Genomic DNA, 14,668 nt, shown 5'->3' with positions numbered 1-14,668 from the left:
TTAATTCTTCGTACTGCACAAACTAGCCCCATCCTTTTGGCTACGAGCGGAGCCAGCTGGTAGATCAGACTTTTGCCATAGCCGGTCGGCAAAACAGCGAAAACGTCCTTCTTGAAAAGGAATGAGCGGAGAGCCTCTTCCTGCTCATGTTTCAACGAAAACTCCAAGTCTAATTCTTCTAAAACTGATTCCAAAGTGGAGTCAAACGCGCGCTGTTCACTAGCCGTAGCCATCTTTCCTGCTGCGCTTTCTCCAGCGTCGCGCAGCCTTGTCGTCACTCCTGCAAAAGCCCGCCCAAAGAATCCAAACAAAAACCTTGCGTTGTGATTGGCGGGCACGATTTGATGCCCGGGGTGTTTTTGTTGATATGGTGCGAGGCTAGACCCACTCGCAGGCAAAAAATATTTTTGGCCGCTAGGCAGGTGGGTCTAGTTTACTAGGCTAGATTTTGTTACGACCACCTTACCTTTTTTTTTTTTTACATTGCCTAAAAGAAGTTATTGTGCGGAATTTGGTTAAGATTGAACAATGTTTAGAGGTGCCACAAAGCCATTTAAGTTTTCACTCAAGACACAATGTGGCTTATTAACTGTTTCATATTAATACAAACAAAACAGTAATACAACTTCTTGTGTTCAAAGTAACAATAGCTATTACTTGTCTGTGATTTTCTAAACCCTTCGGTATTCTGGTATCTTGTGGAGATAAAAGAACACACTAAGGGCCCGTTTACACGAGGACGCTGTCGCGTAAAAGCGACTAAATATTTTATCGGAAGTGCCTTTCGTCGACACGGGGACGGCGTTTCCGAGGCTGAAAAATGGAAAAAATTGAAAACGCCTTCCAGAGTGGATAAGTTAAAAACAGCCCCTGTTGCATATCCGTCTAAACTACCCAATACGCGAAACTCTGCTCGGATCTGCTCACGTCGGGTACGCGTTTACGTCATACATATGTCATATACTGTACATGCCAGCCTGGGAAGTAAGAAAGTAAGTAAAAAAGTAAGAGCGTGTCTGATTACATCGATCCAACGGACCTTCAAGCTGCTCTGGCAGCTTTAATAAACGTCCAGGAGTCCTTCGGACATCTATACCGAATCTGCACATATACCGTTAATGAACAGAGGCGGGTATAGTATGCTCTTACTTTTTTACTTACTTTCTTACTTACCATAGCCAGAGTAGTCAAAGTTTTCGCGGCGCAGATGTGCAGATCAGACAAGACGGAAGACGTTGCGCATGCGTGCAGACATAGCGGAGGTCTTTCACAGCACCACCTAGCCGCCTGGCATGCACATCCAATTGAATTCCACACATTTATGCGTCACCGTATAGACACAGATTTCCTCCTTGAAAACGGTCGTGTAGACGCGGAAAAAAGTGAGAACGAAAACGGACTTCTGCGTTTTTGTTTCAGACCGTCCCCGTGTAAAGTGGGCCTAAGGACTTCCCTAGCAGAAGGAAGCTTTCTCCCAGACAGTTCCTTGGAAGTGGGACCAATTAACCAAACATAATTGTCCTTTCTGGTTTTGTGCTTTGCACCACCGGTACTACTTGTATTACTGTTGCTAGCCATCTGAAAAACATAGAAAGAAAAACATTCACAACTTCATCGGCATATTACGATCAGTGCTCATTGTTTAAGAACCCCTTAGTGCATGAAAGTTAACCTTCTATCAGTCTATAAACTCTTCCTGCCTCTTCTTTTTCATAGAAGTGGCATATTCCCTCTACAACTGTGACTTTTTGGGGGTTTGAGATTAGACCGATATGTTTTTTTTTCAGGGCCGATACCGATTATTATGGAATTGGGATGCCGATAACCGATATGTGCAACTGATAAATGTAAACATTATAATTCACATGAAATTAAACATAGCACACACTGACACAGACCTTCATATCCATGAAATGTATGTTTAACTGTAAAATTGAACATGAAATTTTGTGCAGGGAGATGCCAGCAGCATTTGTACAATAAAGTCAAACATTAGTTAGAATAAAATGAGAAATAAAATAAATATTCACCAATAAAAAAATAAATCACTCCCTACTGTATTACAGCTCACCATTTTCAGTGGAAAATAAATGAAAATACACTCTGGATTCTTTTACACCAAGAACTAAGTAAGACTTACCAACTTCAAGTAGTTTTTAAATAACACATCAAGTGTAGGGAGCTGCCTGCAGCATTTTTTAAAAAGTAAAATCAAACAAAGTAGGCTATCACTCCCTATTATGTAACAAATTAACAAGTAACCATCTACATTCTAATGCTTTTAATGCCCAAGCCTAATATTCCCAATTTAGGAGGATTATATTGTAGTGAAGGAAGCATTACATGTAGTTTCAGCAAGACTAGTTGGTTGTAGGCTAATTCAAGTGCTTCCTTCCATAAGCTAAGTTTGCCTGGCTACACAGATGCAAATGGACAATTTTAACGAGTAGTAGATGAAGAATGTAAACATATAATGATGATGTGCTTTTGCAACTTGTGCATTTGTGACTTATTGCGGCAAAAGCAGCGTGTCCTTACATTGAAGTGGGATCTGCTTCTGCCCGAGTGCCCGTACGGCCGCCTTGAAACAGTTCACAGCGTTTAGCTACGCGTGTTGATTGGCTGTATCCCTTGTGCCGCTTCTGCCCGAGTGCCCGTACGGCCGCCTTGAAACAGTTCACAGCGTTTAGCTACACGTGTCGATTGGCTATATCTCTTGTGCCAAACAAATCAGATGTTGAGGTGGGCGGGACAGTGTTCTTGAACTCAGAGAGGCGAGTGCAGGAAAGGACGTGCAGTGATGGTCGCGTTAGGAACGAAATGGCTGCAAAAAGGCATGTTATCGGCGTATCGGTGGAAATTATGGCCGATACCGATAACCCTAAAAATGCAGAATATCGGCCCGATATATCGGCCAGGCCGATTATCGGTCGACCCCTATTTGAGATCTTCTCTGCAACAGTCTACGCACCAACTAATGTTAATGGCTTAACCCGATTTGCAACCTCGTGTGGCACCTCTAAATATTAACCAATTTTTCTGAAATTTTGCTTGTTGCCTTCTTTTAGCCTATGTAAAAAAAAAAAAAAAAAATGGTAGGGTGGTCGGAATGTTCTGGTAAAAAAAAAAATTTTCCCATACATTTCGGGACCACCCTAATGTTTATGGACTGAAGACACCAAGTGATGGAGTGTTTCAGGTGTTATTTTGTCCCATTCTTCCTGTAAACAGGTCATAAGGTGTGCAACACTACAGGGTTGTCACGGTCATATTTTTCATTTCTAAATTCTCCATGCATTCTCTATTGAGTACAGAAGGGACATGCCTTCTTCTTCCACAGCCATGCCTTTGTAATGTGTGCGCAGAATGTGGTTTTGTTGAAATCTCCCTGGAAAAGGTGTCATCCTGAAGGCAGGATATGTTGCTCCAAAATCTCAGTGCACTTTTCTGCATTAATACTCCATCGCAGAAGTGCTAGTTACCTTTACCAAGGGCACCGACACAACCCTGTACCATTACACACCCTGGCTTTTGGACTTGTTCCTGGTAACAGTCTGGATGGTCTTTTTCATCTTCAGCGCACACACTGTTCATCTGACCACAATACACGTTTCCACTGTGTGATGGTCCATCCCAGACGCCTCTGAGCCCAGAGAAGTCGACAGCACTTCTGGACACAGAAAACATAAGGCTTCCTTTTTGCACAGTAAAGTTTTAACTGGTGTTTGTGGATGTAACTCTGTATTGTAGCTTGACAACGTGATCCCGAACCCATGTGGTTCTATCTGCTATAGATGAATGACTGTTCTTGATGCAGCGAGGGATCGGTGATCACAGGTGTTCAGATTAGGCTTGAGCCCTTTGCCCTTTTACAGACTGAAATTCCTCCAGATTCCTTGAATCATTTAATCATTAGTCTATACCCGTCGAGGGTGCATAAATATCCAAATCCCTTCCTATCTTTCTTTGAGGAACATTGTTTTTAAACATTTCAATAATTTTCTCATGCATCTGTTGACAAACTGGAGATCCTCGAGCCATCTTCACTCCTCAAAGACTCAGCCTTTCCTGGATACTGATTTTGGACCAAATCATGATTATAGTCACCTGTTGATATCACATTATTTAACTGTTTGACCTCATTACTCACCCTAAATTTACCCCTTTCCCAACTTTTTTTTGGAATGTGTTGCAGGACTGAAACGCAAGACTGGATGTACAGTGGTGCTTGACAGTTTGTGAACCCTTTAGAATTTTCTATATTTCTGCATAAATATGACCTAAAACATCATCAGATTTTCACACAAGTCCTAAAAGTAGATAAAGAGAACCCAGTTAAACAAACGAGACAAAAATATTATACTTGGTCATTTATTTATTGAGGAAAATGATCCAATGTTACATATCTGTGAGTGGCAAAAGTATGTGAACCTCTAGGATTAGCAGTTAATTTGAAGATGAAATTAGAGTCAGGTGTTTTCAATCAATGGGATGACAATCAGGTGTGAGTGGGCGCCCTGTTTTATTTAAAGAACAGGGATCTATCAAAGTCTTTTCCTCAACACATTTGTGGAAGTGTATCATGGCACAAACAAAGGAGATTTCTGAGAACCTCAGAAAAAGCGTTGTTGATGCTCATCAGGCTGGAAAAGGTAACAAAACCATCTCTAAAGAGTTTGGACTCCACCAATCCACAGTCAGACAGAATGTGTACAAATGGAGGAAATTCAAGACCATTGTTACCCTCCCCAGGAGTGGGCAACCAACAAAGATCACTCCAAGAGCAAGGTGTGTAATAGTCGGCGAGGTCACAAAGGACCCCAGGGTAACTTCTAAGCAACTGAAGGCCTCTCTCACATTGGCTAATGTTAATGAGTCCAACATCAGGAGAACACTGAACAACAAATGGTGTGCATGGCAGGGTTGCAAGGAGAAAGCCACCGCTCTCCAAAAAGAACATTGCTGCTCATCTGCAGTTTGCTAAAGATCACGTGGAAAAGCCAGAAGGCTATTGGAAAAATGTTTTGTGGACAGATGAAACCAAAATAGAACTTTTCCGTTTAAATGAAAAACGTTATGTTTGGAGAAAGGAAAACTCTGCATTCCAGCATAAGAACCTTATCCCATCTGTGAAACATGGTGGTGGTAGTATCATGGTTTGGGCCTGTTTTGCTGCATCTGGGCTAGGACAGCTTGCCATCATTGATGGAACAATAAATTTGAATTATATCAGCGAATTCTAAAGGAAAATGTCAGGACATCTGTCCATGAACTGAATCTCAAGAGAAGGTGGGTCATGCACCAAGACAACGACCCTAAGCACACAAGTCGTTCTACCAAAGAATGGTTAAAGAAGAATAAAGTTAATGTTTTGGAATGGCCAAGTCAAAGTCCTGACCTTAATCCAATCGAAATGTTGAGGAAGGACCTGAAGCGAGCAGTTCATGTGAGGAAACCCACCAACATCCCAGAGTTGAAGCTGTTCTGTACGGAGGAACGGGCTAAAATTCCTCCAAGCCGGTGTGCAGGACTGATCAACAGTTACCGCAAATGTTTAGTTGCAGTTATTGCTGCACAAGGGGGTCACACCAGATACTCAACGCAAAGGCTCACATACTTTTGCCACTCACAGATATGCAATATTGGATCATTTTCCTCAATAAATAAATGACCAAGTATAATATTTTTCATCTCATTTGTCTCATCATCTACTTTTAGGACTTGTGTGAAAATCTGATGATGTTTTAGGTCATATTTATGCAGAAATATAGAAAATTCTAAAGGGTTCACAAACTTTCAAGTGCCACTGTATATTTACAAATTAAATGAAGGTGACCAACAAAACATGAAATACAAGTCCAAGTACATTTAGAAATCACTGTTTTTGTTTGCATTTTCCACACCGTTCCAACTTTTTCAGATTTGGGGTTGTAGTTAAAGCTTCTGAAAGGGAGGAAGAAACAGTAAATCTTACTGTACTGGAAGATGTTGGATTTGTTTCATGATTCTGGTGCAAATGTGTTGGCTGGTGGTGTGTTTACTGTGTTACTCCTGTGAGAAGTTCATGTGTGTGTGTGTGTGTGCTGCTCTGATGTCACCGGAGGATGTTATTGTTAGTACAGTTACAGTGGAACACATTTCAGCATTCATCTCACACACTCCGGTTTCGAGCATTTCCAGCGTTATGGACGTGACACTTGAACTCAAAATGGCAACAAATGACCCAGTGCATGTTTTATTGTCTCCCAGTATTTAAACAGGTGTTGCATATTTTAAGGCTGTACCATACTGGAGAAGTGATAGAACAAGAACAATTCCCATAGTACATCTAGGGCATGCCAGAAAACGCCAATAAAAGATGCGTTATGGACGTGACAGAAAAAGTATCACTTTTCTTGGGTGACTGTACATTTTTATCAAACTCTGTGAAATTGTAAACCTAATGTCGAAATGGAGATATCCATTTGATAAAGGGGTCCAAGGTGAATATTAAAAAATCTTTGTTTAAAATATTTTGTATTTCATGCAGAGTTTCAGAAGGAAAAGTCAGCGTTATGGATGTGACGAAATTCCGTTATGGATGTGACGCGTCTGAAATGGACATGGCATATGTTTAGAAAATCAGCAATTTAACCACCATAACCCTTTGAAAAACTCTCTAAATATCAGCTAAAACTATCAAAGTTCTTAAATAATATTTAGGATGGCTATTGTTTTGCTGTTTTGTGGATTTTAGCATACATTTCTGTGGCTTGTGGCAATAATATAGAATTGTACATGATCAAAGTTATTCGTGTCATTAGCTAAAGTAGTGAAGGCGAAGGGAACAATTCTTGTGACAAATTGGTTCAACTTATTCACATCTGTAAAATACAGGCCTAGGTGATATCTCTGGGAGTGGTTTTGATGTATTACATGTTGCTTTATTTTTGCATGGTGAGGTTGACATTTACATGGAATTGCCCTTTCGCTCTTCACGCCTAAAAACACATTTTTCCCTCACACACTTTTCCAGCACCATATTTATGAGAACTCCACAGACGTAGCAGCGGAGACACTGGAGTAAATGCTCGACTCTCAATCCCAGAATGCAATGCGGCTTGTCTGGCCAGTGATGTACGAGATGACGTGTGTGACGAGTGTGAAAGCTGGAGCTTTGGAAGCTGATGTGTTTGAGCAGAGTGTACAGATGAGGCGGTGAGAGAGATGGACAGACTGAAGGACTAAAGCACCGCCGCATCGCTCTCTTTCGGTAGAGATGAAACAAGAAATAAAAATCCCACTGCACCACTATCAGCACAGCATTGTGGGTAACGTAGGAACCTGTTACCCACAGTGAACGGGAAAGCAGTTCAAGTCGGAATTTCATTATAAAATAAATCTTTGATGCCGTTGAGGATTCAGTATGAACTTTCACTGTGTTTAATCCTGCAATATCATTCATTCATCTTCAGTAAGAACTTTATTCAGGTCAGGATCACAGGGATCATTCTCTCCGTCTCTCTCCCCCTTCCACCTCATCACCACCCCCCTCCTTTCTCTCACTCTCTTCCCTCCCCCTCCTCTCTCCCCTTCCACCTCATCACCCTCCTCCTCCTCTCTCTCCCCATCATCATCCTCCTCCTCCCTCTCCCCCCTCCTCCTCCTTTGACTCTCTCACTCTCCTCCCCCCACCTCCTCTCTCACACTCTCCTTCCTCCCTCTCATCACCCTCCCTCCCACCCACCTCACGGGCGGAGTGGGGGGGTGGCTTTGGGGGCTTAAGCCCCGAATGTTTCTTCCAAAGCCCCGGATCCTTCAAGTTGTTAAAAAATATGACAAGCCTGACGTCACACTCACTCTAAATTACATTACAACTCATTAATGGGCAAATAGCCTACAACAAATTCCGCATTTCCCTAATTTTCAAAATGTTGCTATCTTAACGCGCCGCAACAAGAAATTTCATCAACGGATACATTGTAGGCTACTTCACTGATCAGAATCTCCAGCATTTCAGCCTTGAAGTTCGACCAATCAGAATCAGAGTTCGGTGATCTGTGGCGTCGCCATAGTTTCGTAAATAAACTAACAAAAAGAAAAGCGACTCACCATGGCAAGCAAAAAAGCAGTCGACACTTTTGGGTTTTTTAAAAAGAAAACCAAAAGGTAAGAATAGTTTTACTACTTGTGCTTGCAAACTGAAATAATAGGCTAGTTCTGTTATACTGCACAGAAAGTCCGACGCCACAGTTCGCTGAACTGACTTTTGCCGCTTTTCCACTACAAACGCGGCTGAGCCGTGCCGTGCTGAGTCGGGCTGAGTCGAGCTGAGCGGGGCTATTGAAGTTGCATTTCGACTACAACCGCGCTGAACCGTGCTGACTGGAAGTGGGTGGACACATTGGGTGGAGTTAGCGAAAGTGGGTGGACGTCAGGTGATGTCGTTAAGCAGCGCAAACAGTGACATCAGTGAGCTTTTAAGTGGTAGTCTCACGACCCGAATAGTAAACAATAAACATGGAGGACATGGAGTCGTTAGTGTTGCTGGCCTTGGTTCTGTGGCTTGTTGTCACTGACAACGCGGACAGATACTGGCAAGAGCGTATAGATGAAGCGAGGCGCACAAGGCTTCAGAAATTCTCGTAATTCGTAATTCTTCTTCTTCCGGGTTTACAGATCCCAGCGTGCTCACGGGGCATGTGTGGGCATGTGAGGACACTCCTCCTCACCAATCAGTGCACAGGGGAGTGTCTCCTCACGCCCCCAGCCTCACTCGGCTCGGTTGGGCTCGCTTCAGCCCCACTCCAAAACGGTGCGAGTTTTAGGGGCTAAGCAGGGCTGAAGCGAGCTGAGTCGTGCTGGTTTTTGGTAGTCGAAACGCGAGCCGTGTCGGGCTGAAGCGAGCTGAAGCGAGCTGAAAAAGGGTAGTGGAAAAGGGCCATTTGGTCTGACTGTCATTCATAACTTCAAAGTGAACGGGACGTTCGTCAGCATTGTAAAGAGCTGGGTTGTGTTTAACACTTAAACGCCAAGATATTATTTTGGCTCAGGCCGTTTATGGACGTCAAGTGTTCTGCCAAATTTAAAAGTCTCAATTTTGCCATTGATGTTTACAGAAGTCAGTAGTTAAGCGATTTATTATTTCTTTCCATTAAATCGTATTGTCTTGTTCAGAATGTGCAGCTGAGAATGGAGTGTATGAATCAGAAGGGATTTACGATTTGCCATGTCTAGCAGGTCACCCCAAAATGCACTAGAACATAGGAAATTGCATCTAAAAAATCCAAAATTTTATGGGGGAGGCCCCCCAGGCCCCCCACTGGGCTAAGCCCCGGATGTTCACGTTGTTTGGCTCCGCCTCTGACCCACCTCCTCTCCTCTCTCTCTCTCCCCCCTTCTCCTCCATCGCTCTCTCTCTCTGGTCTTGACGCTGCATTGCAATTCTGTGATTAATCTCGGAGTTTGTCCCTCCACTCTGAGGCACACAGCAGCTCACTCATCTTCTGCCGTCATTCGTCAGACCTGCAGAGTCTCAGACCACAGTGTCCTCATATCCCATTCTCTGTTACTGCTGAGACAGGTTCTTTATCTACTACACACAGCACAGAACTGTCTTTAGAGGAGAAGGACATGGACTCCGACAGGAGAACTCTGAGAATCAGATGATAAGAAAAGCTGCAGACTTCACCAGGCTGCTGGACGCCAAGAACATGAAGAATGGATGTGTGTGGAAGTTGGCTAGTAAGATAGAGACAGAACACTTCTACAGCAGAAAAAACACCGACACAGCCTTTACAGTCACATGACTCTACGAGTCAGAGCACACCGAACTCATCACCTTCTGATCAGGAGCCCAGACTTTAGTGCACTGAGACATGGCAGTCCCAAAGTCTCACTTCTGTACAAGCTGCAGACTCGGTGAGGAGTTAACCCTGAAATCACACACGTCGGTCTTCATGACGCAGACGGAACTCCGAACACAAGTGTCATTACTCAGGGGGCGGAGACCGTCTAAAACAGGGGCGTGTCTCAGTTACGCTCACGTTTCCTGTGTGATATGAGGAGCAGTGTCAAGTCCAACACCACCCTCTAACAGTTTGGTAGAACCACAATGTGTCACTCTGCCATTTATGTTTTGCTTATAAACACACACACACACACACACTGGAATATCATTCAAGGATAGTACTAAATACAATACACAAGTATGATGATATTAATTAACTGATTAATAACATTGTCTCCGAGGACATGGAAGGAGACGTATCTTAATCAGAGGATTAAATATTTAATTAAATAGAAAAAAAAAAACCAACTATTTCTGTCTTCAGTCAGCATTTTCTATCTGGAAAACCTCAGCCGTGTGAACTGCAGGTGATTGTAATAATCTCGATATGGCGCTCAGAAAATCCACTGAAGCAACTGCAGAACCCGACACCGAATACCTGGAACTCTCCTTATGTAAATAGTGACGTAACTTTTGTTAAGCGTCTCAATAAGCAGTCTGAAATCTCTCCCTGAGGGAACTGAGGATGGTTCATGAACAGTGAACTCACATTTTGTGCTCTCCATGGAGTCTGAGTGCTCTCGTCCTGATGCGCTCGTCTCTGCAGCTCCCCCTGCTGGCACAGGCATGGAGTCACCACTACAGGAGCCGACTGTTCAACAAGACAAATAAAAACAATTATGGAAGGAGTCCCCAGCGTCAGCACTTTAACAGTCAGAAGTGAAGCCGGAATTTTAAAAAAATCACATTTTCTGAGGTGCATCTAAAAAAATATTTGAATATAATGAAAAACTTTCAGATATTCTATATTCATTACGCCTAAAGTGAAATATTTCAAGCCTGTTTTTTGTCTTAAAATTTTGATGATTATGGCTTATAGTTCATGAAAATCAGAAATCCAGTGCATCAGATTATTAGAATATTTCCTAAAATCAATCAAAAGAGGATTTACAATACAGAAATCTCCAACTTCTGAAAAGCGTGTTCATTTATACACTCAGTGCTTGGTTGGGGCTCCTTTACCATGAATTCAATCAGCCTGTGGCCCTGCTGAGATGTTACTGAAGCTCAGGTCGCTTTGATAGAGGCCTTAAGCTCGTCTGCATTTTTGGGTTAGGTGTTTGTCATCTTCCTCTTGACAAATCGCCCATAGATTCTCTCTGGGGTTGAGGTCAGGCGAGTTGGCTGGCCAATCAAGCACAGCAAGCAGTTTTGGCACTGTGCTAAGTCCTGCTGGAAAAGGAAATCGGAATCTCCATAAAGCTTGTCAGCAGATGGAAGCATGATGTGTTCTAAAATCTCCTGGTAGACACTGTGTTGACTTTGGACTTGATAAAACCCAGTGGACCAACACCAGCAGGTGACATGGCACCCCAAATCATCACAGACTGCGGAAACTTCATACTGGACTTCGAACACCTTGGATTCTGTTCCTCTCCACTCTTCCTCCAGACTCTAGGACCTTGATTTCCAAATGAAATGCAAAATTTACTGAAAAGAGGGCTTTGGACCACTGAGCAGCAGTCCAGTTCGTTCTCTTCTTAGCCCAGGTAAGACGCTTCTGACGTGGTCTCTGGTTCAGGAGGGGCTTGATATTAGGAATGTGACAGTTGTAGCCCCTTTCCTGAAGACGTCTGTGCGTAGTGGCTCTTGATGCAGTGACACAAGCTTCAGTCCACTCCTTGTGAAGCTCTCCTAAGTGCTTGAATCGAAAGGCTGCAGTCATCCCTGTTGCTTGTGCACCTTTTCCAGCCAGCCTTTTCAACAATGACCTTCTGTGGCTTACCCTGCTTTTAGAGGGTGTTTATGATCATCTTCTGGACACCTATCAAGTCAAGCAGTCTTCCCCATGACTGCGGTTGCATGTACTGAACTATACTGAGAGATACATGGGGATTTATACTGTTTTACTCAAACTCAAAATTAAATACTCGAATATTTAGTCTTCATCTATTTCTTAGATGAAGGCTATTGTTTTTGGTGATATTTCTTAATTTATTTTTCTTCTAAAAGTTGTTTGGTTTTGGACAAAATTTTAACCACTGGTAGCCACGGGCAACAGAAGCTCACTGACCCAAGATGAGTGACCTTGACCTATTTTTCAAGAGTCACGGAGCATATTTTATGTGGTTTTTGTTGAAAATGTCATTTCATTTATTACAGTGTCGACTAAAGATCTAAGGATTTCCCCCTTTTTGGCTGATAACATGCAACTACCCCAAATATATACCCATTCTACCCGAATCAACTGTCAGATTTGACCTTTGACCTATTTTCCGAGGTCAGGTAGGTCATTTTCGGTTTTGAATGCACGAATTTTGTCATCTGTTTACATGTACAGATAGTTTAGGGAGTAAACACAATCTCCAGTGCAAATTGTGATGGAAATAACTGGCAAACAGATGGCGTTTCTATAAAATGATACAACCCCGATTCCAAAAAAGTTGGGACAAAGTACAAATTGTAAATGAAAACGGAATGCAATGATGTGGAAGTTTCAAAATTCCATATTTTATTCAGAATAGAACATAGATGACATATCAAATGTTTAAACTCAGAAAATGTATCATTTAAAGAGAAAAATTAGGTGATTTTAAATTTCATGACAACAACATCTCAAAAAAGTTGGGACAAGGCCATGTTTACCACTGTGAGACATCCCCTTTTCTCTTTACAACAGTCTGTAAACGTCTGGGGACTGAGGAGACAAGTTGCTCAAGTTTAGGGATAGGAATGTTAACCCATTCTTGTCTAATGTAGGATTCTAGTTGCTCAACTGTCTTAGGTCTTTTTTGTCGTATCTTCCGTTTTATGATGCACCAAATGTTTTCTATGGGTGAAAGATCTGCACTGCAGGCTGGCCAGTTCAGTACCCGGACCCTTCTTCTACGCAGCCATGATGCTGTAATTGATGCAGTATGTGGTTTGGCATTGTCATGTTGGAAAATGCAAGGTCTTCCCTGAAAGAGACGTCGTCTGGATGGGAGCATATGTTGCTCTAGAACCTGGATATACCTTTCAGCATTGATGGTGTCTTTCCAGATGTGTAAGCTGCCCATGCCACACGCACTAATGCAACCTCATACCATCAGAGATGCAGGCTTCTGAACTGAGCGCTGATAACTTGGGCTGTCCTTCTCCTCTTTAGTCCGAATGACACGGCGTCCCTGATTTCCATAAAGAACTTCACATTTTGATTCGTCTGACCACAGAACAGTTTTCCATTTTGCCACAGTCCATTTTAAATGAGTCTTGGCCCAGAGAAGACGTCTGCGCTTCTGGATCATGTTTAGATACGGCTTCTTCTTTGAACTATAGAGTTTTAGCTGGCAACGGCGGATGGCACGGTGAATTGTGTTCACAGATAATGTTCTCTGGAAATATTCCTGAGCCCATTTTGTGATTTCCAATACAGAAGCATGCCTGTATGTGATGCAGTGCCGTCTAAGGGCCCGAAGATCACGGGCACCCAGTATGGTTTTCCGGCCTTGACCCTTACGCACAGAGATTCTTCCAGATTCTCTGAATCTTTTGATGATATTATGCACTGTAGATGATGATGATATGTTCAAACTCTTTGCAATTTTACACTGTTGAACTCCTTTCTGATATTGCTCCACTATTTGTCAGCGCAGAATTAGGGGGATTGGTGATCCTCTTCCCATCTTTACTTCTGAGAGCCGCTGCCACTCCAAGATGCTCTTTTTATACCCAGTCATGTTAATGACCTATTGCCAATTGACCTAATGAGTTGCAATTTGGTCCTCCAGCTGTTCCTTTTTTTGTACCTTTTAATTTTTCCAGCCTCTTATTGCCCCTGTCCCAACTTTTTTGAGATGTGTTGCTGGCATGAAATTTCAAAATGTCTCACTTTCGACATTTGATATGTTGTCTATGTTCTATTCTGAATACAATATCAGTTTTTGAGCTTTGTAAATTATTGCATTCCGTTTTTATTTACAATTTGTACTTTGTCCCAACTTTTTTGGAATCGGGGTTGTACAAAAGTTAGTTCTCTTTAAAAAGAGAACTGTATAAGATTTGGTTGTTGATATGTAAGAAGAGACGTTGTCATCAGGCTTTTAAAAAACGTAACTGGTAAATAGTGCAGTGAAAGTGTAGACTGGATGTAGTGAAAATGTATTGTAAGAAGAGTAACATCACAAAACTCTGTGTGTGTGTGTGTGTGTGTGTGAGTGAGAGAGAGAAAGAAACTGTCTGGAGTGATTCACTAGGTGAATGTCGCTTGGCGTGAGGTGATTCAAATCCTTAGCCAGCTTTAGGTGTTAGGTGAATGTCGCGAGGCCAGTGGCACGAGGCTGTTAATGTTGTCAGTTTATGTTTGAAATAGATGAAGACTTGAAATCGTCAGTGACAATTTCATATTTCTAATTTGAGATTTATTTACTTATTTATTTGCTCTGTAGGCCATAATTACCAAAATTAAAATGGAAAAATACTCGAAACGTTTTAGTTTATATGTGTAATGAGTCTAGAGTTTATTATTTTCCACTTTCTTAAATAAATGATGGAAAAATATTGAAATTTTGATGATATTCCAATTTTCACAATATTCAGCAGCAGTGAGGATGCTGGAGAACACACTTTCATTTCCAAATAAATAAATAAATAAATAAATAGCTCGAAAAGACAAATTAACCCCAACATGAAAAACAACAT

The 14,668-nt window shown here is 42.1% G+C and overlaps 1 protein-coding gene across 2 annotated transcripts in view; it reads right to left on the bottom strand.

Moving 5' to 3' along the window:
• Nucleotides 1–14,668, bottom strand: part of ccser2b (coiled-coil serine-rich protein 2b) — a 212,585-nt gene that overhangs the window by 15,837 nt on the left and 182,080 nt on the right. For both annotated transcript variants that reach the window (XM_060939251.1, XM_060939252.1), the window contains exon 9: nucleotides 10,539–10,640. In XM_060939251.1, the coding sequence (XP_060795234.1) occupies nucleotides 10,539–10,640 (102 nt within the window). The remainder of the gene's footprint in view (nucleotides 1–10,538; nucleotides 10,641–14,668) is intronic.

Source organism: Neoarius graeffei, chromosome 14 (genome assembly GCF_027579695.1).
Source record: "Neoarius graeffei isolate fNeoGra1 chromosome 14, fNeoGra1.pri, whole genome shotgun sequence".
Taxonomy (NCBI): domain Eukaryota; kingdom Metazoa; phylum Chordata; class Actinopteri; order Siluriformes; family Ariidae; genus Neoarius; species Neoarius graeffei.
Note: the sequence above shows the minus strand (reverse complement) of the source record. Positions and strands in the feature narration are given on the sequence as shown.